We start from the raw sequence: 26,837 nt of genomic DNA on the forward strand, positions 1-26,837 counted from the left end.
TCTACAATGCAAATGATTTCAGATGACTACTGTACGGTAATTGGCTTAAACACACTGGGTGTTCAAACACAAGTAAACCTTTCTCGGTTAAATGTACGTGGAAATATACCCATTGAATTTTTTTTTTAAAAGAAATATACAGACAGAAATGCCCAAACAATGAGGAGCCCTACTTATAGGCCAGCACCGATTATGACTGCAAAACTTTCAAAATGCAACTGGACGAATGAACTGGAATATAGCAAGGAACTAGCATCAATGGTGCATGTAGAAACTAGAGGGGATCGTGGATAGATACAACTGAGAAAAAATAAAGGAGAGAATTTATGATTTCTCACAGAATTTCATCTAAACTGAGACAGAGTGCAAAATTTGATCCAGACGTGTGTGCTAGGATGCAACTTTTCTTCCTTTCTAGACTGAGGATCACACATGAATACTAGAGAGCACATTTTTGTAGGTCCCGGAAAGCGAAACCCCCGCAATCCAGCTGACAGAACAATCAAGACAATATTTAAGGCAAATGAAACATGCAAAAGCGGAAAAATTAGGACATTTACATTACCTGAGGGTGGCTCATGCCAACAACCTAACTTTTTTCCTTTTAAGAGAGATTCACAAACATCCCGGGCTTACTCACAAATCATAGATTTCTACGAGTACTCCATCTAAATTTACTTCTGTGAATTGCACCCCTCTTAAACCCCTGTACCCCAACTGCCCGGTCAGGAATGTTCTGGGTAGAGGAAGAATAAACAATTCCCATTAAGTGCATCAAAAACCGTGAAAAGACTAGGGGTCAAAAGTATCCATCTAGGTGGATAAGAAACACAAGAAAGGAGGCAAGAAAATTGTTGACTTCGGTCATTCAGAAAGGACTAGAAGAACTCAACACATGGATGGTCTGAGGAGAGTCTCAAGGAACACTGTGCCAAAACAGTCAACTGGAACAAAATGGACAAGACACTGCAGCCCTCTTCATGTCATGTAATATTTATTCAATAGTAAACATAAGACAGAAATAGGAACAGTGGAACCCAGCAGAAAACCCTCTTGTCAAAACTGCAAGAGGGTAATGAAATTAAGAGAACTAAGTCGAGAAGTGGGGAGGAATGTCAAATCGTTTTTGATGACATGGAACTAGAAAGTGGCTAACCAGAAATCTAGGAGGGTGGCAGATGGAGAGACGTAGGTTTTCGCCAGATTCTCGAAGTTCAACCTGAGAGAGATTGTGTTGCATGTTGTTCTTCATATTGCTGAGCAACTCTAAAGTGTCCGTAAGCGCTACAATATATCAAAAGACGTCCAGTTTCTGTGCTAGACGAATGACACAGGAGTCTGTTCACTTTCAGGTGGTGTTGTGTTACTAAAAAGTGGATTTGCCAACTATTGAAGAGCCTGTTGAGTGCAGAAGCGTTTAGTCTTTATATAGGAAGTATGAGACACCCAATCTGCATGGTCATAAATAGGTTCAAGAGAAAGATTAAAGAGCATGGACTCAAGAATAGAATAGTGGGGTACACCTTGCATGAGGGACCATGGTGAAAGATAGATTCTTCGGTCTTTTCCAGCTATGCTTGGTTGGACATACGGGGTGAAAAGTAGCAAATTTTTAAATAATGTATTTAATTCACACACAGATATACAAAAATCGAAATTTTAAAAGGAAACGTTGTAGCTCTAGTTCTAAAAGGCCAAGTAATTTGCCAGACTCTAACATATCCCTGCATCTTCTTTTCCTCCTAGAATTTTTCTTTCTTTTTTTACATTTTATTTAATTTAAAAATCGACGTATACCTGTGCTTCCATTGAGGTCACTAATAGACTATTTTTGCTTGCAGCACCTGTGCTGCTCCCTTAAATCAAGGTAAGGGCAACACCTTACCTTTTACCCTCAAATTTTAAATGCTTTCAGTTACAAAACATCTTATAATTTTCAATTTTAAACAGTTGCGGACCCCCTGAGCAGGTGGTGCGGAAACATAATGGTTCACGGGCCCCAGGTCGAGAATCGCTGTACTAAAATACACCACAGAAATCCATTCGACGAGTAGACGTGATTTTACAAACTCTTGCATAAAAACATTTCATGATTTTAAATTTGAACATACTTTGCGATTTAATATAAGCAAAGAGGAAGAAATAAAGAGCCTGGAAAATAAGTGAAAGCCAATAGTTTTATTTACATTTAGCAAGGGTTGGCTTATTTAAATTAAAACAGGACAGACCTTTCATAATTATCCATGGGAATAAAAAAAAAAAGCTCTCCTATTTGGTGTTTATTTTCTCCATACTACAATGCAAGTACATTTGAACAAATCCCAAATTTAAAAAAAAGAAAAAAAAAAAAAACCAAACAACCCCTTTGGATTCATGAAGAACTATAAAAATAAGAGCAGTATACTTGAACATAAGAGTAAACTGGATCATTTATAGAAGACAGTACATTGAAGCATCAGCCGACCCTCAGAGGTGGAGCAACGAGTACAACACCATCACCTCGTACAAATAACATGGGTATGTTGCGCTTTGTAGACTGAAAGAAAACAAAGGGAAAACTTAGAAAAATTCCATTGACATCCAGGGAAACAAATATTTTACAAACAGCATTCTTTAGGGGTGTCTAAAATGAGCTCTCTACAATCAGTCTTGTGCAATATGCTCTTGCATACTAAATTATAAATGAAGAGGAATTGTTTCAAATGGAGGAGCACTGCTAATTAAAAGATTTGTTATAGCAATGGTTGGGGTGTTTGCAAGATGTGGATGGGATGGAGAAAGAGGTGTAGAAATGCAGAAAAGAATAAACCTTCAGAATAAAGGGAATACATTTCACATTAAGCACCTTTATCTTTAAGCATCAACAAATGTAGGCTATTTTCAGTTTTAAATACTACAATTTAAACTCTACTTCCATTTTAAAAAAATCCTATGAATCATGAACCGACATTCACTTATATACAATGAGAGTCAAGAACCATCATATAACCCAAATCCCATTACATTATTTAATGGACATGTACTTAGCTCAAGCTTGTGTCAAGTTTAAAAATAAAATAAAAATCAATGACTTTAAAGACATATTAATAGGTTGGTTTCTCTCTTCCCCAGATCTGTCAAAAGTGGACGTCAATTGGTACACTGTAAAGTTTATCGCCTGTCTCACACAAAGAGGTTTACTGAATGTTTGTGACAAAAATATCGGAACATGCAAACCTTAGAAGCAACTGAAATTCAACATATACCAATAATGTCTCCTGTTTGTAGTTCTAATGTCAAACACTGAACGACTTTCATAAGCATTCCTTAGAGAGGTGAAACACTTAAATATTGATAATCTGGTTTGATCATGTATTCAATGTGTTCATGAAAAAAGTTGTATGAAGAGTTTTTACAAGACTTTCCTCTGACAAATAAAACATAAAATAATGAGGATCTTACCTTGTATATCTCTTCATAGGTTTCTTCATCGATCTCTATTGTGGTTACGGTCTCCTCAACATCTCCCAAAATCATGTTCAAATGTTGATCATAAGCCTACGAATGAGCAAAAAAACAGTACATGTTTCACAACGTGAAATATGCAAGAACAATTAAGAATGTCTTACTAACTAGCTGAAGTTGTCTATACCAACTGTTATTTTATTACGCAACCACACGTTTAACTGTTCATAGCCCAACTGTATTTGCCATGTAACTTAATCAAGAAAAGCTGAACTTCATTCAGTAAACTAATTCAACCTTGGTAGAAAATCTCTAGCATAGCAAGGCAATGTGTGTCAACTTTACATTTAACTGAAAGTTACAAACATGGCACAGAAAAGAGATTGCAGGAGTGTTATAAAGTGAGCAAGCAACATTCCAGAAAAGGTCGAGTATGCCACCTCCCCAAAAGTTTATGGCTTTAGGCTTCATGCAGTTATATGAATATGGTTAATTATGTGAATTTTGTCAGAACGAGAAAAAAAACGTTGAATGTCTTGTTGCTGGGTGAGTCATTTGTGCACCTCAGCAGAATCTGGACTATTTGGTATGCAAAAATGTAATGCACATATTATTGTCCCGGGTTGCAAAAGTGAGTCTGTAATGTGACCGACATTATCATACTCATGTGTACCTTAAAAGCACACAATGCTGCAGGAATATGTGTTCATTGTGTTATAGAAAGGAAAAAGGAAAAAAACAATTTAACAGTATAGGCTCTGATCCACTTTTGGAGACGAAATTGAATCTGGTCAGATTTTCGAAGACAAGGCTTGACCTATCTCGTTAATAATACTGCTGAATAAAGTTATGATGCAGGGACAGGCCTTCAAGACAAAAAAGGATATACCAAATGAATACAATTATTTCTCCATGACACAAGAAGTGCACTCATCAGAGTACGATTTACTTTATTAAATCATAAAAATATAAATATATAGAAGAAAAGAAAAAAAGAGCACGTTTAAAGAACACAGCAGAACTCATGTACCACAATGCCTGTCTACACACACACATGCCCTGTTTAAAATCACTGCATTTCTAAATTTAGAGAGGATATCCATAAAAACGCAAGTGAGTTTTTAAAAACAAGAAAATACATGCCAACCTCAAATGCTGAGAAGGTCGGTACATGAAATAAACACAAAGAATAATCAAAAATACAAATCAACAATATTAAAGTATATGCATATTTGTCAATGAAAGGCGATCAACAAAAACCTTCAGTTGACGGTTCCTTCAGTTCATTTATTCAGAATGTATGCTACTAGGAAGACAAACTTGCCAAAAAGTATTACGGAGTATCAGTGAGAATACAAGTTTTTGTTCTGGTCCAACTGAGGTGCTTTTAAGGGAGATATATAATTTATTTGCCTCCCATTTTCTCGACTGCAAAGTCTTTCTAGGTTTCTCCTTGTCTGCCACTTCAACAAGGAGGCTTACGTTTATTTTTGAAATTTCGTCTTGTACACCCCTTAATGCCTTACTTTTTTTAGAAATTAATTTTAAAGTAAGGTTGTGCAACGCTTTACTAACCTCTTACTACTAAACACTTTAGTTTGTTAAATATTTGTGTGTGTGATTGTATTTTACATTAATTCAATTAGCATATTTAATTTTGTCCATAACAATAAGCCTAACAGTATTGCCATCATTCACAAGGCAACCCTAATCCAGATTCTGATATCAACAGTAGGTCAAACCCAAAAACACAACTAGGTGTGCCCACACTTTTTAGACCTGGCAGTATTTTCACTAGGGGAAAATTGTGAGCTGGAAAAAATACAACATTCTGAGATTTGCACCTCAGTTTTCAAGAAACAAACAAAGCACCGCTACATTATCCCCATTCCAATCTAAGGAACTTAATGGTGCAGTAACACTGCTCCAGGGAAAAACCAAAAACCTGTTGTAGCAGTGATTTCCAGTCCAGTATTCACTTATTTTACCTGGCACCTAGAAAAAAACCTCTGTTATCCTTAAATACATGTACTTTTATTTCCATTGTGCATCGTCAGACAGGTGGACTCAATACTTTTCCCCTAAGGTCTAACACTTGAAGACACGTTGGATTTCCGCTATTCCAATATGTAATGAGCACAAGCTTGTAGCATACATCTTTTATGTGATGCAATATATACACTGTATGTTATACATCAATATTATGTTTTAAGAATTCAACATAGGTTTATAAAAATAATTTGTGCAAACTATGCAATTAATTGTAAAAATGAATTTCCTCAAGAGTGTAGGGTGTGGCTGGAACTCCAAAGCACTAGTATAAGTGGATGTTTTAAAATGTTAACACTAACTACTATTTCCTTACTATAGTAAAGCATACAAATAATATTTTATTTAGAGTTCAGCGTGACACTTAAACATTCAAGAAAAAAATATGTTCAACTGGAACACAGGTCACTTGATGTTTTTAGTTATAAATCCATTTCTGACTTGAGTGTGTTTCAAATTTTGTTAAGCATCCGAGATGATAAGCATTGCGACATTAAAGATATAGCACTACTTTTAAATATTGAAACCCCCCACCCAAAAAAAAAAAAGAAATCAACCTTTCAATCAACTATATCTTATGGAGTTATTGAAATTCTGTAAATGAATACATTTTTTTAGATGATTTGAAAATAAATGATGTGTTTAAATATAAATATAGTAGAAAGGTTAGCATTGGAGGCTTTAGAAGTGGATATATCTATATTTGTAACTCTATAAAAGGTGCTAGCTTGACTGTAATTAAGGATTATGAGAACGAGCCAACTAAGTGATAGGAGCACCTGCATTCTGTAGTTTGAAGAGAGCTGGTGCAAAAAGTGGCTAGATTCTTCAATACAGTCTGATCATTACAAATTCATGAAAATAGACCACTTACTTGCTGCTGATATATTATATCAGGGATTAATTCACTAACTGAAAACATATCTGACTTTGTGGTTGGGGTCTACACAATTTTGTGATGTAGGTATTATATTTTAGTTACCATGGATGTTCGTAATTTATATACTATAATCCATCAGGAGCAAGGATTGCAGATAAGAAAATATCTAGAGACAATACCAGCTACCTATTTGAAGCATACTAATACGATTCTGGGAATGCTCGACTTTAACACAGAAAAAATATTGTACATTTCAGTATCGGTTATACAAGCAACGCAAAGGGTTAATAGCATTCCTGCATATGCAAATCTCTTCTTTGGTGCCTTTGAACAGGATATACTTAGGACTATAAACCTATGTCTTGTTGCTTCATAGATGATATAATGGTAACCTGGAAGGGCATTTATGAAACCTTGATAGAATTTGATATTCTTTTGAATCAAAATGACCGATATTAGTCTTACTACAGAATAAAGTAATAAGATAATATTTCTTGATGTAGAAATCTTTAAACATGGAGGGAAGGAAACAGAACAGCAACCAATGCAGAAAACTGCCCTCTACTGAGTGTACCTTTTTATGTTATGTCTAATCATCCTTACAAACAAAAGTCAAATATAGCTTTTGGGGAAATCCGGAGAGCTAGGAGACTATGTTGTAGGGAATCTGACTTTGAACAGGAATTATAAAAAAATGAAAAACAAATTAGAAGAAACCGGATACAATTCTAGACTATTAAACAAAACAATTTCTATTGTGAGGTCTTACAAGGAACATCTATACTACTATTATAAAAAGAGAACACAAACCTTTTGGCCAGGTAAACTCGGGAACCACAGCGCCAATCCACACACCCAATACATCCTTGAAATAGTCAGGGTGTGTAGATGGACATAGGCTAGATAAAATTAAAAAAAAAAGTAAATTTAAAAATGTAACTTTAAAAACAAAGTAGTCCCCTGAAAGAAGCGCCGGCCGCGATGTAGCAATGACAGCAACGTACGTGATGACGACAGGCGGGGAGGAGCGGTGACGAGCGGCGAGGAAGGAAACAAAGATGGCAGCGCCTATACCCAATGTGAGAGAATTGTAACAGAGTGGAAGAAGGCAAGATTCCTGTAAAGAGCATCATGTTCCGCCTGATAGTGAAGAATCTACCGACCGGAGTAAGTGCTACTGGGATGGGGCCACTAGAGGGGAGAGGAGGGTCAGGTCGGGAATGAAAGGACTGAACGAGGCACAACTGAGAGAGGTACTGCACTGGTGACCAAAACGACCTTCGTTATTTAATATTCATTATTAACAATGACACACATGCTCCCTCGCAGCTATCAACTGACTGCAACAGCCCCAATTTCCAGAAGGTAAATGGCAGCTGGTGCTATGTTTTTTTTTTTGCTTAGCTGACAGCGCTGTGCGTGTGGAAGAGACGCACTTGTGATCGGAAACATGAAACTACAAGCCCCAAGGTGCTTTGTGCTGGTGGGTAAAAACCGAGATTGAATGTCTTTCCGTCCCCTGATTTGAAAGTTCCCAGCAATGCACAACTGTTAAAGGTTACTATGAGATAATGCGCTAAAACAGCAGCAGAAGTTTGAATAAAACCAATCCGCTGTACAACTTCAGCAAAGTCCGTGTTTTGTGTCACGTCACGACTCCAAGTAATCCCAAGAGTAAACTGACGCGTGAACTCTGAAGAATATCCTGCCTCCCGCGGCGTAGCACTCAGTCCCTGCTTCCTCGCTCGCTCACCCTGCAAGATAAAAACGTTTTGTTTCAGTGTAATGTATTCAGGAATGTTCGCTCGCAGCCAAACATAAATATGAAATGATCAAATGGTCCCTGGACCATCTCCACCTAAATGAATGCATCTGTCAGGCTTGCACACAGGACAAGTTTGGGCAAAGTAGATGCTGGAGCAATCCCGTCGCCGCACCGTAATTAAGAGATATCTTGATGCAAGCCACGGAAGCATGGGTGTTGGACACAGAGCGATTTAATAATATCAGCCTCACCCTCCGACGCCACGCGTGACACCACGAGCCACCCTGGATGTTCGGCCAACAGCAGTTTGCACTACAACATATAGAGCCACAAGTGTGTGCTGATAAAGAAGGTACCAACATAGATAGTAAGCCTTTGCCAACCAATACACTGCACCACAACTCTGCGCAATGGTTGGTCATAGCAGCACGCGGCAATACAGGCGTGTGTGTGAAGTGTGCACACTAAAAATAAGGCACACTCAACTAGATTTTGCTGAGAATATTCATAACCATTAAGGATAATGGGGTAACCCAGTAACCCTCAGAACCTGGGTATGTATGCAAAACAAAACAGTGGTTCTGTTGGGAGTCAAGTATACTTAGTCTCAAATGTACTTAATACATGTAATGAAAATAACATTACTCATTAATGAAGGAAACACACAAACACATAGACGGTACAATGAGTTCAGGGAATGAGTTCCTTTTTCTCTAGATATGAATCAGTCAAAATGTATCTGGCTGTCCGACACAATAAAGCCTATAGGACTGTGAAGCAATTAGTGACTGATCGTGTTTAGTGACATGGCGCTCTACAAAAATAATCTATACTACTATTATAAAGAGAGAACTTGCACCTTTGAGCCAGGTAAACTCGGGAACCACAGCGCCAATCTACACACCCGATACACCGTTTAAATCGGCAGGGTGTGTAGATGGTCATAGGCTTTAATTTTTTTTTTAAATAAACGTTATATAAAAAGTACAATTTTTACAAAAAGTAGTTCCCCCAAAGTAGCGCCGGCCGCGACGTGCATCGTCACGTCAGGAGCAGGGGAGGAGCAGCGTCCCAGGAGCGGCGGACATGGCGCGCAGGGGAGGAGCGGAGGCCAGCGGCGGAGCGGAGAGGCGGACATGGCGCGGGGAGGAGCGGCGGCGGACAGGTGGTGAGTGGTAGAGCGGCGGAGCGGAGAAATATGGACCGGCGGTGTGAGCAGCAGAGGCAAGGTAAGAATCCGGGGCAGCCAGGGTCGGGGCGGGCGGGGGCACGGGCTGCTGGGGAATGTCAGGGCAGGCGGGGGTAGGGGAAGCCAGCATGTCAGGCTTGCGTGCTTTCCCGCCCCGGCCCCCGCCCGCCACAACATTGTCCGAGACACAGACAATGTCGTGGCGGGCGGGGGCCTGGGCGGGAGAGCACGCAAACCTGAAATGCAGCCCCCTTCCACCCCAGGCAACGCTGGGGCGGGCTGCTAGTGTTATATAAAACAATCACTAGATCTCTGAAAAAATAATATTATGAAACATTATGATTAATAACCAATTACAATCCTGGAAGTAATGTCACCTTTTAAATCTTAAATAGACATTGGCATCTCCCTAAAATAGATCCAGATATTTCTGCCCCAATCTCAGATTCACCTACAATTACCTCAGAAAATTCAAAACTCTTAAGAATATATTGGGTATCAGTGATGCTGTGAGTTACCAAAATGTAAAAGAACATTATTAATACCTAGTCAACCCAAAAGATTTCTATAAATGTGATAATTGTGCTTAGTTTTTTTTAGTATAACAAAACTACCAGCTTTAGAGATCTTATCTTTAAGATTACTAAATTTCACAGTTTATTTCTAAAATCATGTATTGTGTATATACTATTGGATGTGTATGTGATCAAATATGGTGGTTCTTCCGTTACATTGTTAAAAATACTCATAGTAGAAACACAAAGCGATAAAAATTAAGGACAATGGATAACGCTTAGTAGTTCATATTAATGAGACTCGCCTATTAGGGAAGATTAATAGCTAAAATGGGTAGGCATTTATTATATACCACTTCAAAGAAGATGAGAGAGATTTTGATGTTAAAACAAAGGTTGGGTTAGGCAGACTCCAAAGTATCACTCATGGTTTCAATATTGGAAATAAATATCCTAATTTCTTATAAAGTACAGGACCTCCATATCAATATCTGAAACATATTCTATTAATAAATTCATTGTCAGAGTATTTCTATATGTAACAGAACAACACAGATGTTTGTTAAATTATATACTCAAATCTAAATAGAACACAATCAACTTGCTTTAATATGGTAATCAAATAGTGTACAGGTGAGTGTGATGACACTCTCAAACATTCAAATTATTCTAGTGCTCTGGGGGTTCAATCTCCACTCAATACACTTGAGAAAATAATTGTTGCTGTTAACTGCATAGATTGAGGAAATTGTTATGAACATATTTTGGATTCTTGCAAGATAGAAAGTTGTAAATTGACATATAAAGTACATGTTTATATTGCATCACATAAAATAATGTGGGCGACAAGTTTGCTCTCATCACAATTTGGGACTGCAGAAATACAAAATGGAGCCTAGTTCTAAACTTTAGAGGAGAGGTATTAAACACAATAGAGTGCTAACACACACCTAAGATTGAGACGTTGGTTGTTCAAAAAATGTAAATATGGAAGTGTAGGAAGCTGGCTCTTTATATACCGGACCAAAAAGAGGTACACTGTGTAAAGAGTCCAAGCAAACCCCAGAGGAATTACGGAGGCAGAAATCACACTCCAAATGCTCTCTTTTGTGGTAGTGTAGGCGAGCAGTTGGACATATCAGAGGCTAATGCTAAGCATGTATTACACACACAAAGGCAGCAAGTGAGACCACACACAAATTTATAAAAATGACAAGTACTTTTATATAACTTTAGATACCAAGATCGGAAGTACTTTTCCAGGTATGAATTTTTACAGTTTTCAAAAGTGGACGCAGTACATCTGGGCATTCTTAGCCACTAATGGGACTGTTCTTCTGGGCTTAAGGTGAGTATGGGGCAAGGTCTAAGGCCACATCACAGGTCACCTTAGGAGGTTCTGGTGCATCCGGGTGCAGAGGTATGTCACGGCATCGGTTATGTCCCATTCACTTCAATTGCAGAACGGCCTGGTTACAAAGAAGCTGCAAGCTGGGAATGGGGACCAGTCCGTGGGAACCCACAGGGGTGATTGCCCCTTGTGATCCTCGGGCACACAGGGACACCCTTGGTCCACTTCTCCTCAGGTTGTGGGGCTTTTGGGGTCGTATTCCAGTGTAGGAGTTTCCTGCGGTTGGAGGGGGCCTGCAGAAAGAGGCTGCAGAAAGCATGGAAGTCAGGTCTGGGCAAACCCAAGCGTGGGCTTAGCTCTTGTGGGTCTCACGTTGGCACCGTCACCTCACTTAGACTCAGACGCACGGGTACATAGGTGCTTTGAAGCATCGGCGGTCACAGACACTTCTTTGTCTTCCGCAGGAGGGGCAAACAGAACAGCTGGGCCACTCACAATGTGGGTCTCACTGCTTCAGCAGTCAGACTCACTTCTTTGTTTTCTGCAGGAAGGGAAACAGGACAGCTAGGACACTCACAATATGGGTCTCACAGTCAGTCTTTCGACATGCAGGTCAGAATATGTGTCCAGACTGGACACAACAAGCCTTTGCTGCTGCAAGGGTCTGGTCATCAGGTATTGGTCCTGAGCGACTCAGGTTGGTTCTGGTGTCCTCCCACTGAGTGGGGAGACAGAACTGACCTTCAGGAGCACAGGGTCCTTTTCCTAGGGAGCTGCTGCGTCGGGCTGGCCTGGGAGTGACAACTCGGGGGACAGCACCTTGCGTCTTTGGTGTCTACGGCTGCAGCGGACTAGCTTCTCTACTCCAAGGGAGTTTCTTCAGGCAGTTGGTGAAGCACTGGCAGCCTTTTGGGCTTCTTGGAGACTGCACAGCGGCAGGACGAGTCTACTTCTTTCACGACTGTTGGGGACAGCAGTTAGGCTGGCATGGTTGGCGCCAAGTCAGTCGCTGCGCCTCGGTTCTTGTGACAGAACTCATCTTGGTCCACTCCTCCTCTCATCGGAATCTGAGGTTTTGGTATCAGGGGCCCCCCTAAAAACTCAATTTAAGGGAGTCAATTTAAGGGTCACTACACTCCCTAGGGGACCACTGCCTGTGGAGAGTGGGCATCACCCTGTGCCATAATTCCCAATTCCACCAAAGCCAATATGGTGTAAGTTCTAAAGTTGTGTTCATGTCAGACTGGGTCACCGCAGAGGTGTGCCCAACCTGGCAGTAAAACACACTTCCTGCATAGCTTATTTTCCCACCTGTCCAAGTGCCAAAGGGCTCTGGACAAGGGAGTCTCCTGTGAGAGAAGTCATATTTGCATTTAAAAGGCGGTGGGTTCTTTGAAGACCCGACCCTTCAAATGCTACTTTACCAGCCTTTAAGCAGTCATTGTTCCCAACCTCCTGAGAGCGAAGGCTCTCACCCCTGGGGGGGGTCAGAAACTAGTCTGTGGTAGCAAGGTGGACGGAAGCAGTCAGCTGGCACACTTGAGAGCTAGTAGGTTTCAAGGGGTACCCTCTTAATAAATCCATCACTGGAATCAGTGTGGGTTTATTAATACGAGGTGTCCGATACCAACACTTATGTTTCAGTGAAGCCATCATGCAGCTTGGGAAATCGTTTTGACCAGTGCACAGTACATACCTTAAGATGACTTCCCTGCTCACTTGCGATAGAATAAGACATGACAGGGACAGATCTGCTCATGCAAATTATGTCCGCACATAAAATATAATGCATTCTACCTTTGGGCTCAAAGCCTGCTTACACATATTAGATGCAGTGACTTTGGCATGACACATAGGAGTGTGTCATGTGTTTTCACTTACGGTTTGCTACATGTCATGCAGCCTGTGTGGAATTTGTATGTGGGTCCCTTAGGGTGGCATAGAATATGCTGCAGCCCTTAGGGACCCCCTTTAGCACCCCTGCCATAGGTACCTGGAGAACCATCTACTAGGGACTTACAGGGGTGCTAAAGTCTTGAGCTAATTGTAGTACAAATCTTGTTTTAGGGAATGAGCACTGAGGTCTAGTTAGAAGGTGTCCGTACATGGTCAGTCAAAAATCAGCATCTAGTCGCTAAAAAGGGAAATAAAAAGGGGGCTGAGGGGGGTTAACTGCAACAAAAGCCAAGTTCCCTACAGTGAGAAACCCAACTTGCGTCTAAGGGGATTGCAAGTGTGCAGGAAATGCAGACTTCTATTTTTCCAGATGTGAATAATAAAGCAGCAACTAAACAATGTTTTGTATTTTAAGAGATCGGAATAGAAACTTATTCTTAAAAAATGATTATTAGGTAACCAAGTGATTTAGTGATGAGTACAAGTTTGAGCGTTTTATGAACCAACTTTGGGGATATAAAAATATAAGAAACAAAAAGTTTAAGGATGTTGTTTAAATTATCACAATCAATATTAAAGTAAGATGTATTAAGTGTGACAAAATCTCCCATTCATTAGAGCCCCCGATGTGAATGTTAACTTATATGCAAATTTATTGATAGAAGGAAACTGTGATGAACAATCTCAATTGCTGTACTCTATTGTGTCCCGTAAATTCCTAGGAAGATGTAACTTATTTAAACTTTCTTAACTTAGGAAATATATTTAAAAAGTATAACAATTGTTTTGTAAATATTTAAATATGGAAAGCTTATGGTAAACAAAAAGAATAGTGCATTTGGGAAGGTTTCTAAAATTGATAAATATTTTTCAATTTTGATTTTTACAACCAAATAAGTCACACAACACATGCAGGCTGGATTACAAAGTATATTTGTATTATTGGAGAATTAAATAAAGGCAATACCTGTTTTTCATATACAAATGGTGCCTCCAAGCTGGTGATTTTTAGGTCTAAGCCTACCAGACAGAGCAGCTGTGTGGGTTCCTAAAGACGTCTTGGGGACATTCCACAAAACTTCCTGGGAATGCATGGCTTACCATCGGCTTTATGTTTTGTAACTCATATTTTCCATCTTTCCATTTGCTGGCTTTATTTGTTTAAGGTTGTCCAGCTTAAGCTCGTCCCTTTCGTTACCCAAACCCTATTTTCTGTATTCTTTCCCCAGTACTGGATTTCTTTAAACAGGCCTTTAACTCTTGTTCTTATCTGGTCAAATTTACTGTGCATTCAAAGACAAGAGGTCAGATGTCAGGCTCTGTCTTCCAGGGAGCTTGGTGTTTACTTTTCTTCCTCCGACTTCAAAGTGAGGGGCTTTATGTGACAATCATGCTGGCTAATGGGAAGAGTAACGCTTGAGGAAGGCTGTACGAAGTTATTTTTTTTCTAGTGCACAACAAAATTAAAATTTCTGTAAATTAACTATGCAGATACTTCAGAAAATATCAGAATTAGGACAGCACAAACGCAGCACATGTTTTGTTAATTCTGAAGTGTGGTGGAAACAAATATTTTAACCCCTCAAGTGCTGCGAACGTTCAGCGGACGTCACGTGCACTACCTCGGTAGTGCTGCGCACGTCTGCTGAACGGCGCGGCCCCGCCCGCTTAATAGAACGTTCCGCACTGGGGCGGAACGTTCGGCTCAGGGGAGGGCTTATTACAATCAAAACAAATCAATCTGCTAAGTGATGACATTTCTACACATTATCGTTTGCGCCCTGTATACATTTATCAGTAAAACTGTATGTCTGAGCAAATTTAATAGTAATTTCAGTTAAAGATGTGTCGTGGGTAATGGCAATACGCAACCACACCATGCATACTCCACCTGACCCTACTCCACACTACTCTGCACCTCTCCACACAGCACTCTACTCTGCACCATTCCATGCCTCTCTACTATTCAGTAATCTACTCTATGGGAATGCACTGTACCCCACACTACTCTACTATGCACCACTGCACTATTCGACACTCAATCGTTACACTCGACTTTATGCCACTCTACTCTGTACCACTCCACTCTACACCAGAGCACTCTATGCTAATCCAGTCGATGGCACACTAATCTACTCTGAAACAATTAACTGGACTCTACGTGCACCACTCCACTCTACTACAAAATAATCTACTCTACACAACTGCACCGTACGCCACTCTTCACAACCTCACAACAGTCTACTCTGCAAATGCATTCCACTCTGCGTCACTCCCTACCGTGCCACGCCACTTTACTCTGTGCCACTCTACGCCAACGTGCTGTATGCCACTACGTTCCATGCCATTCTGGATAGCTCTACTCTACGTCACTGAACTGTACGTCAATCTCTTATAAACCACTGTAATCTATCTGCACCACTGCACTCTATACCAATCTGCGCCACTCCAGTCTATCCTGCGCCACTCAACCCCTCTATTCTTTGCCACTGCACAACTCTACTATACGACAATCTACGTCACACTAATCTACTGTGCACCATTGTACTCTGTGGCACTGCACTCTGTACTCTACAGCACTCTATGCCATCCCACTCTCCTACACTACTCTACTCCAATCTATTCAACTCTAAGCATCACACTCTATACTACTCTGCTCTGTTCTACATCACAATGAAACTACATGCCGCTCCACTCTATGACACTCTACTCCACTCTGCCACTCAACTTTACGCCCTTCCACTCTAGGACATTTCACTCCCCGCACAACACTTTACACCACTCTGCGCTACGCCACTCCATGACACTTCACTCATCACCACTCCATGCAACTCTATGCCATTCCACAACACTTCACGGTACTCTCCTTTACCCCACTAACTTTTAGCCATGCAGCAGCCACACTGGTGTACAACATGGCTAAAACATATTGGCAAAGCCAAAAGTTCTTGGATAGGTGCAGCCTATTGGCCTTGCCAATACTTTTCGTCTTTATATTCACTCTCGAGGGACTAGACTGTATATTTTGTGGGTGCACCAGATTCATCAATAGGTGCTGCGATTTGTATTCCATAAAGACGTTCTGTTTTGGCAACATTGATCAAGTTGGTGTTTAAAACATTCAATTAGGTTTAATTAAGGGCTCTTTAACTTCGTCTCAACTCGTAAACTTAATTTGCTCAGTTTAACTATATTCATTATAGATAGTACACTGAGTGGGGCTCTGCTGTATTACCCCAGCCCCCACTTTTCTGATAACTTTAATAAGGGAAGGTATTTCAGTAGTTATGGACTTGACTTAAATTTATAAAGTTTTCACTAGCTTAGTGCTCTCAACTTGCCACTTGTCGAATAGGAGTAGCTCATTTAATTTGAGTTTTTAATTTACATTCAGGTATAGCTTTTCACATTATAAATGCAAGACTACAGATACCAGAATGGACAGGGAACACATGAACTGGAAGAAATAGTCTTGCCTACCATGGGCAACACAAGGTATATACACTATTTCATTTAGGTTTATTTGGATGAAAGTTACATTGTAAAAGATGGAGTATCATATCAAAATGTTTAACGGAGTATAACATATTGTGGTTGCGTAGGTGGTGGAACATGCATACTAGTCAAATGAAACCATGTCCTGAATAACAGTTTTAGCTAGCCGTGGTGTTCGAGCCTGTAGCACTTTGCATACTGGTATTTTTAGGTCAAATCCTACCCTTCAGGACACAGATGTCTTGTTGTTAAAGGCTTCTTGGGGACATTCTAAAAGCTGAACAAAGAATGCATTCCGCCTATTGCTTACTATTGTCTTTGTGGTTTGCAACTCCCATGTTCTTGGCTTTCATTTACTGGCTTTATTTGTTTCAGACTGCCAGCACATCCCTTCCGTGGAGCAATGGCAGTTTACTGTATTCTTCTACAAGTGCTTGCTTTCTGTAAAAAGGCCTTTCAAGGTTGTTCTTAACGTGCCACATTTTCTGTGCATTCAAAGACAGAGGTCAAATGTCAGGCTCTGTCTTTCGGGGCAGCTTGGTGTTTACTTTTATTTGTCTGACTTCAAAGTGAGAGGATTATTCTGATAATCTGGATGTGAAAGCTATGGCTTGTTTGTAGCACACAACACAATTTAAATGTCTGTAAATTAACTGTGCAAATATTTCAGAATATATTAGCCAAAGAAAGCACAAATGAACCAAATGTTTTTGTAATTCAGAAGTGTGTTGGAAACAAATATTTTATTACGATCAAAACAAAATCAATATGCCAGGTGACCCCATTTCCACACATTATCGTTTGTGCTCTATATAGTTTTTATCAGTAAAACGGTCTATCTGTGGAAATGTAATGGCAATTTCAATTGAAAATGGGTTATCTGTAATGGCAGTGCACTACCACACAACACATACTCTACTCTATGCCAATCTGCGCCGCTGTACTCTAGGCCACTCCACTCTATTCTAGGCCACTCCCCAGCACTCTCCTCCACGACATGATACTCTTCTCCACAATACTCTATGCCACCCAACTCTATTATATTTAATGCCACCCAGATCTACTATACTCTATGCCACTCTACGACACAACATGACACTCCGCTAACTGTTAGACATGCTGAACAGCAGCCACAAGTGCATAAAACATGGCTAAAAATATTGGCAAAGCCAAAAGCTCTTGAATGAAAAAAACATTCAAGACATACAGCAGCTTAAGACGTGATGCACAAAGGACTGCAATTTATATACTACTGCATTCTCAAACTTGTACTCAACATGTGTTAATAAAAAATAATTGTTAGGAGTAAGCTAACCTACACAACAAGATGCAAGAGAGGTATTTACACTGCAAGTCTTTTCATGGAGTCTGTGAGCTAATCAGTGTCATGGAATGGGTAAGGCAAGGGGAAAGGTTGGCATTATCAAGCTTAATTGTCAAATATAGGTGTCCATAATCATACAAAGATTAACATGGGCTGACATACACACGAATAATCTTCTAACACTAATACATGCAGACACATTTGCACATACATAGTATGCATCTCTATTCACACGCAGGTCCAAGGCAAAACACCAACCATCTCACTATGGCTTCCTATAACCATCACACATGATATGACACAAAACAGTAGTCCATGCTAGGGCTCAGGTAACACAGAAAGGTGAGCAAAGAAAAGCCCACTAAGGACGTGCGACAATACCAAACATGCTTGAACTCCCAGTTCTACAGATAAGGCGGATGGTTGTAGAGTTATGGTATTACTTACATTTAATCTGCCCCGAAGTTCTCTGTCATTTCTCATTTTCACATAGATTCGCTCATCTAAACTGAGCCTGATAAGATCAAGAGGCTCTTCTACTGTATTTGTTGCTTGTTGCTAAAAAAATCAAAAAGACATCGAATTATAAAACAAACAGCACTCCGTGATTTCAAATACAAAAAAAGACATTCTATACAGCTGGGACGAATTCAAATAATTTAGCAGCCTGAGCTTTGTTTTCTTGCAAAGTTTTATATCAGCCAATGGAACTAGTTACCTACCAATAGGACTAATATTTAGTCCAACTAGTAGAGAATGAGCCCCACTGCAAATCAATATGCGGGGAATGAATAACCACTTTGCATTTCAGAAAGAAAAAAACATGGGAGCACTTTTCAACACTTCATAGGTTTATAATAGTCACACAGATAGGCTCCACATATTTACAAATAGATTGGCGGAGCAGACACAAGATACACCTTTTCCAAGTAGTCTTCGTTAGGGTAAGAAATACTGAAGATTAATATCAGTTCAACTGCTTTGGTAGAAAATAAAGAAATGCATACAGCCAGGGTGATCCCATGTTCCGAAGAGATCCATGTTCTATACACAATCTTGACAGGAATGGAAACCAAGACTATGTGCTGTATGGATATCATTTGTAAAAGTTTGGGTATAATTTACACTCGATGATAAGAGTGTTCTGACATCAAAAGCAGGGCTGGAATGAGGAATCACACCTGCTCCAGCTCTAAGTAAGCTGATTTAATTAACAAGCATTGGCGAAAATTCCAAAATGGCCACTAGTATGTGATAATGTACACAGGTACATGGGTAGCCATTTTGAAATGGGTTTTTGACTAAAGAAAAACACATGAAAATGGTGCTGATGCATGTGCATAAGTCATAATACACAGAAAGCCATTTTGGTATTTTTAAAATAGCATTCAAATATGACAGATGCCATTTTAGATTGATAAATTATAACAAGCATTGGCAAAGAAACTGGCCTGGCTTTAAAGTACTAATGCATTTAAGCAGAGGCACGGAAATAAAATTTGGGCAAAGTAAATAAGAGGCACAGAAAGAGGCAGGATACATATGGCACAAACATATTTTGTGCATGCCATTGTGTGCATACAGCAGTACACCAGAGCCAGACCTATTGACTGTCAGTACTTGCTTTAGAGTTTTAAGGGGGTGAACCTCCACATCAACTCCTGAAAGGCAGGCTCACTTGCTTCACTCATTCAGTATAATACAGAGGCAACTTTCTGTGTTCACAGCCATCAATGAAAAAAGGTAAAGCTGGAAAGAAGAGAGGACAACAAAGTACCAACAAACAAGAGTGGGATATAGAAGGATATGAACCAAAAAGGAAGAAAAAAGAGCAGGGGGTGTTAGAATTTCATAAACTTCAGGGATCTATTTGTCCTGTAAAATAAGAAAAAAACACTTCTCCATTTTGGTGTCATACAGTGATTAACCTAGTTATGACAATATCTCATTATCATAATCATATTCACAACAAGGAGTGGGATGCCGTACTCCCTATTCCTTCCTCCTAAAAGATAATATACAAATCACAAAAAGGAGTAGTGAAATAACAGAAGCTAATAATTTTAGGACGCTTTATCTTTGTAAAGGAAATCCTTCTTTTTGGAAAAAGAAGCCCTCACCCACATTTTGTGGCTTGCTTCATTATGAGGACTTTCCTTTATCCTCGAAGTGCCATTACTTTAAAGTGATACAAAAGGGGATGAAGGACGGAGCGTTTGAGCAAATCAAACACTCACCCCCAGTCAACTGATCTGGATTTAGGCCCAGATTCTTGTACTGGGGTGAATGTATGACATTGTTCTACATTCTGTCCATCAACTGTGTTTTTTGCAATTTTCACCCAGAGTGTGCTGGGTATACTCAGACATGAGTCCCAGGCTCTCCACACCACTGGAGTCAAGCTATCCAGGCTGATGAAGGCTGATAGCCAGAAACCGGTCCTTGGATGCTTGATTCCGGTCTGGGAAAGACATGGCTTGGTAGTTCGGACTGGACTGTTCCCATGAGGGTCAGAGCTGATTTGCATATAGCCAGTGTCTAACCCAGGGTGGTGTGGAGTGCAAAAAAACGATGGATTTAGGCCCCGATCCTTGTACTGGGGTGAATGTCTGACATTATTCTACATTCTGTCCATCAACTGTGTTTTTTGCAATTACTTTAAAGTGGACACAAGGGGAGCTCAGGATTTATAATTGGGGGATCAGATTTCTTTGATGCATACATAATGAGATTTAAACTGGCTAGGGCATTTGCCAAATAAATAAGATTATTTTCGGATGCCCGGACAAGATTATGTAGTAGGATGGTACTATGGTTTCATCGACTCTCAATCCATCAGCATCAGACTGTCAATATGTTTCGAGCGATTGTGGATGCTCAACCTAAGGTCAGCGACCTTCGTCAGAACTTTGAGATCCCTGCATGAGGTCCTGTCCCTACTTTAAGTCAGTCAACTACATGGATGGACATACAAACATATACACAACAATGGGGGGAAATGAAGGTGCAATGCGCAAATGTGAAACCTTTCCTTGATGACTGTGATCACAGGGAGATGGTCACCTATTTGTAAAGATCCGACAAAAACCCATGAAAATTCCTCTGACAAAGATACAAGTGAGAATCATTTGCTTGTTGTGTTTCAGCAATCTACTAATATGGCGGGTCACACTAGTTAATTTTCAAAGTTGGCAGGTCTGCGAGTTGAGGTGCAAACTAGCATTTGCTACTCCTTTGAAGACGTGCAACGGCCATTTTTCGGCTGAGACTCCCTAATCTATCTCAGCAGGCAAAGCTTTACAAAGGAGAAGTCAAGATTGAGGAGCATTTTTAGGTTGAGCCTGAGCAGCGCATGCGCTGTTAGGGTTAGGCATACAAGCTCTGCCCATTTCACCTCCCATCCTTTTAATTGGCTCCTGTTACTGTCTTTGCTAAAATCGGTGCTGTTCAATGACTGGGCGTTTCACTTGTGGGGCATTACAGTCTGCTTTATAAGTCCGGGAGCACTATTTTGTGAAATGACTCTTATTGCAGACACTACATGCTTTCCTACAACAGCCATAATATATTTTCTTTAGAGAACCATTGTTTTAAGACTCGCTTGGTATTATTTCTTTCAGGCATGAGGTACGCTTTAGGTTCCAGGATGGCGGACGCGCATTTCTTTTTGATATGCTCGGTCGTCCAAATCAACCGTCAACAATTGTGCAGGCGGTTTGCAACCCCTGAACTCAATCTCGTCATCGGGCCTCAGACTTTAAGTTTAAGCATGGTGGCCGCTTTTTACTTTACTATCAACACCCTGCTTCACCTTTCTGATGGTGCAGTTCGCCAAATGAATTCTTTATTGAAATTAAACTTGATTATGCAGCAGCATGCCACGCTTGATGTTTATGGCAGACGTCCGCTTTCTCTGCAACTCCAGCGGCCTCCTTCTCCCGCCTCTCAGGAGAATGGACTTCAGCCGCTGCTGCTTGCGCTGCCATACAGGTCCCCACCTGCACCTGAGCTGCGCCCCTCGCACCTGGGGACTTGAGGAAGCCGATCCCCTACTGACTGGAGAACGGATACCTGGCCGAAAGTGGAAGGATCATACCCAGCAGCAGATACGGTAGGTACAGCAAAGTGAAGACAGGGCCCTGCGCATGGCATGCCCCCTCCTCTTCAATGTATGGAGGTTTTTGCTGCAGATTGTATGAACAAGGGAAAGTGCACCCATTATAGAACTAGTGATCTGAATCGACCACAGATCCAGCTTCGGGGACAGACACTTGTACTTGGGCACTCGACTAAACACCATGGTATATCCTGAAAAATCAGAATCAATATGAGGACTGACTCGTGTGACAGTCGTGCCTCAGTCACGCTCCTATTCTGGGGGGTAATCATGCAAAACCAAGTGTGAATAGGTCATTTCTCACAAGCCTCTTAAGCCTAAAGTAGCTCATTGGTTAAGGCCGGAGATGTGGTTTCCGACGTACCACTTCTAGAGGCTCCAGAGCCCATTCAGAGCAATCCAGAACCATCTCCAGTCACCTGCATAAATGTCTTAATCCCGCGCACCCCTACATTCTCTGCAAGCGTCTGGAATACACAACAACATAGGTGCTACTTCCTGCTGCTCTTTCCTACTAACAACTACAAATCAACATATATTTCAGTTTCGAAATGATGTCAAGGCTGTTACTTTAAGCACCCTTTTGCATATCTTTTGAAATCTCTTCTAGGCATTAATAATTACTTTGAAACTCACACCTCTCAGTGTCTGAGGCTGCACTTAAGGTATTTGAAAATTCGGATCACGTAGCAAGTCTACTACAATACAACTGGGCAGAACAAAGCCGATTTACATTCAGCGCACTGGCCACGAGCACCAACGATCACAAATATGACATCATGCACCAGTACTTGGTCTTAATGTTAGGGTAAAACTCGGCTGGTACGAGGGCAATCTACGTAATCAAAACTACATTACTGCCTGTGAGCCAGCGGACCCAGGCTGCAGATTCTTGCATCTCGATTTGACTGCATTGTCTGATCGTGGGCCAGTCATCTTATTTCCTTATGCCTCCGTTATTTTTTATCTGCAAACATAAGACTTGCTTCAGAATGAACTAAATATAAGCTTTTTGTTTCCTATTACAGTCTACCCAAGTGTTTTATTATCATATCACAGTATTAACCAACTCATTAAATTATAGTGGGCATCGAACAGGCGTCTCCACTCTGCAGGAAATATAACTTGTAACCAGAAAGCTGCAATCAGATATCTACAGCAGGCATACAAACGTGGTAAATGGTGCTTTTGCAAAGTTTTGAGCTATTTGCATTATAAATGACAATATACCATGCTTTCTTCCTGTGCGAAATTTGGATGCGCAATGACATGATTAGTTTGCCCAATCTTACTCTCCCAGAAGGTTATCTGATTAAGTTAATAAACAGGGATGCAAAGGGTGGCGGTATAGCAGTCATTCACAAAGAACAATACGCCTGCTCCTTCATTAAGGAAGATATTTGGGGCAGTGAAGGTGCCCGCTTTAAGATTGTTATTAGCCCGCATTTTACGCTGTCAGGACTATATATTTATAGACCCCCGGGACCTGCCACTAAGTTTATTGAGTCTTTATTAGAGGTGGCCAGTTCTCTGGTGGTGGGATCACCGAACTTTACGATCCTAGGAGATTTAAATCTCCATTTTGACAAGGTTCACGACTCAACCATCAAGAATCTCCTGGCAGACCTAGCGGCCTTACAATTAGATTCCTTAATTCAGGCCGCTACGCACTCGGCAGGGCATATACTGGATCCACTTTTTCCAACATACCGGAGGTCAATACTGATGTGCCTAAACCTATGGGGTGGACGGATCACTATCTGGTTAAGGCCACGGTGGAGGTCATGGAGCCATTCAAGATGGATGGGGTGAATCGGGTCTTTAAAAGACCATGGCACAAACTCAAACTAAATGACCTCCATACCTCCTTAGGGATATTTCCCTGTAAGGACATGGCGGACCCCGCTATAGCATATACCACCTACCACGACTGGATTGTGAGGGGACTCGTTGCCCTCATTCCGGCTAAATGGACTAAGGGGCGTAGATCCCCCTCCAACCCTTGGTATAATGACATGAGGAAAGAATGCAAGAGGGCAGAGCGAACATGGAGAAGGGACTATAAAGATGGGGACAAAGTGATGTACCTGGCTAAATTAAAACTTTCTCATAAAGCTATTTGCTCCACGTGTGCCACATTTTATGCGGAAGAAATCAATGCCAGTTGTAACCCCACCAAATGTATTTTTAAATTGGTTCAGGAACTCCTGAACCTCTGCTAACATAACCTCCGCACAGCAGTGCAAAAACCTTGCCATTTTCTTTGTAGAAAAGGTGCAAAAAATGTATAGGTCCTTTCTGCAGCACTCTTTAGATACGCACTCCTCCACTTATACCAAAGTTGATGGTGCTACCCTGACTCTCATACCAGAGATCACGAATGATGAGCTAGCTAAACTCTGTAGGAAAGTTAAATCCGGATCTCCGACAGACCCTATGAGGCCGGCACAATTTATTGAGTCTCTGACGTTCTTCCAGCAGCCTCTGAGTTTTATACTGAACTTGTCCTTTTCCATGGCCAATGCTCCCACTGCCTGGAAACAGGCATGGGTATCCCCCATTATTTAGAAGTCCACCCTAGATCCATCAAAACCAGAAAACGTTAGGCCAATTTCTCTTCTCCCATGGGTGGCCAAGCTTGCTGAGGCCCACGTAAATAATGTGTTATCCCAATACATGCACCATAATAGCATTCTGGACCCATCTCAAAATGGGTTCAGGCCGGGTCATAGCACCGAGTCGGCCTTACTGGCTACGACTGAACATCTCCGGACAATTCTCAACGCCGGTCAGAGTGCAGCGCTGATTTTGTTAGACCTCAGCGCTGCCTTTGACACTGTCGCATGACATCCTGTTATACCGTCTGGAATCAGCTGGGATTACTGGTCTCACCCTGGAATGGTTTCGTTCATTTTTAAAGGACAGATCCTTCCGGGTGCGGGCACCTCCGTATCTTTCTCAGTCCCACTACATCGGTCAGGGTGTCCCTCAGGGCTCTGCACTCAGCCCGTCTCTTTTTAATCTCTATGTGCAGCCGCTTGCGGCAGTAGCTAAAGAGTGGGACCATACGCTGGTATCATATGCAGATGATACTCAGTTGGTCATCACTCTCACTGAAGGGCCATCGACATCGGCCACGAGATTTAGAGACGGGATGGCTGCAGTAGCCCAATGGATCACTGACAATTGCCTGCAGCTTAATGCAGGCAAAACTGAGGTGCTGCTTGTAGGGAAGAACACCACCCTCTGGAATGAGCACTGGTGGCCATCCTCACTGGGCACCATGCCAGCATCCAAGTCACTAGTTAAAAACCTGGGAGTCTGGATGGACTCCTCACTCAGTTTTCAGACCCACACCAAGAGAGTGGCAGCTACCCGTGTGGGTCTGTTGAGAGGCCTTAACCCGATTTTTAAGTTTTTTTACTCTAAAGTGCGTCAGCTCATTGTCCAAGCCACCATTCTATTGCGCCTGGACTATGCCAGTGTGCTGTTTTTGGGTCCAAACAAAGCCGAGATAGCGCGTTTGCAGAGAGTTCAGAACTCGGCAGCAAGGCCCTTGGTAGGTTTCCCCCGTAGGTGCTCAGCCAGAGCCACAATCAGAAAGCTGCACTGGCTTCCGATTAATTCCCGAATCCAGTTCAAAGCTCTCTGTCTGGCGTTTAAGATTCTTAAATCTGGGAGCCCTGATCTCCTGTGTCCACTTCTGACCCCATATGTGCCCCAGCGTAGTCTGCGCTCACTGGGACAACATCAAGTGATCGTACCCCGGACTAAACGATGTCGCATTGGTGGTCGCTCCTTTCGAGTGTTGGGAGCCAAGCTCTGGAACTCCTTGCCGGTGGGCATTCGTGAAATGGAGAACCTGTCCGCCTTCCGGAAAGCTATTAAAACCTTCTTATTTCCCCGTTCTTAGGGATGCACGTCCTAGCTTGGCCTCTTTCTAACTGTACTGCATCTTTTGATCTACCAGCGCCGGGACGCCTCTTTGCTGGGGCAGCTGTCGCACTTACACAAACTACTAACATAACATAACATTTATGTATTTAAAAAACCGGCAATAATAAAAGGCATTGTCATTTACAATACCAATAACACAAAGTTTTGAAAATGCGAGACCTATGCATTGCAAATGCTTGTTATATCAGCCAGGGGACAAGTTGGAGGTACACCCGCATATATGGCGTCCACCTTCCCATGAAGGTGGGCCCCACTGAAATATGCTGAACTTGTCCCCGTTTAATTTTCAGACACCGGGACACGTTAAGCAGTGCCTGCATGTCGTCTTCTTTCCATTCCCAGCAGCACTGTGCAGACAGGGAGGGGAGTTTTTTTATTTTCACCTCCAGCTGGGTCAAAGATGAAGGCCAAAGTTAAGGGGCCATCAGGTCTCCTTTCGTTCCAATATGATCCTGGCTGGGCGCAGTGTGGGCCTTCCACTTAGATGGAAATGCAAAAGAGGGGAGCCAAAGACACAGCTTATCAATTCACAAGTACTTAAGAGAGGCAGGGTTTTCACTTTGTTCAGTCCCTGAATGTAAAATATGTATGCTCTGTTATAATGTCAGATCTGTTGGTCTGTCACAGTATTTATACAAATAATTTAAATACCACAATTTTATTTCTTTATTAGCGCTACAGAACCCAATGCAGTGTGTCAAGAGCGCTTTATGTAATATGCACATTATACATTGACAATAATTCATGTAAGTGTAAACATCAATGTACAAGATGTGTTACATAACAATGTGAGGGTTACAACTAATAACTACCGTCAGCATTACTCAGAAGTGCAGGAAACCTCTCAATGAGAGG

At 41.3% G+C, this 26,837-nt stretch overlaps 1 protein-coding gene across 1 annotated transcript in view; it reads right to left on the reverse strand.

Annotated features, from left to right (window-relative positions):
• Window positions 1–2,163: 2,163 nt before the first annotated feature.
• LSM3 (LSM3 homolog, U6 small nuclear RNA and mRNA degradation associated) overlaps window positions 2,164–26,837 on the reverse strand; it is a 31,723-nt gene continuing 7,049 nt past the window's right edge. Inside the window, exons 2-4 of the mRNA XM_086936868.1 lie at window positions 18,356–18,466; window positions 3,442–3,537; window positions 2,164–2,536 (exon numbers count right to left, since the gene is read on the reverse strand). Of these exons, the coding sequence (XP_086792994.1) occupies window positions 2,456–2,536; window positions 3,442–3,537; window positions 18,356–18,466 (288 nt within the window). The 3' untranslated portion in view covers window positions 2,164–2,455. The remainder of the gene's footprint in view (window positions 2,537–3,441; window positions 3,538–18,355; window positions 18,467–26,837) is intronic.

The sequence above is a fragment of the Lissotriton vulgaris genome, chromosome 9, assembly GCF_964263255.1.
Source record: "Lissotriton vulgaris chromosome 9, aLisVul1.2, whole genome shotgun sequence".
In the NCBI taxonomy this organism is placed as follows: domain Eukaryota; kingdom Metazoa; phylum Chordata; class Amphibia; order Caudata; family Salamandridae; genus Lissotriton; species Lissotriton vulgaris.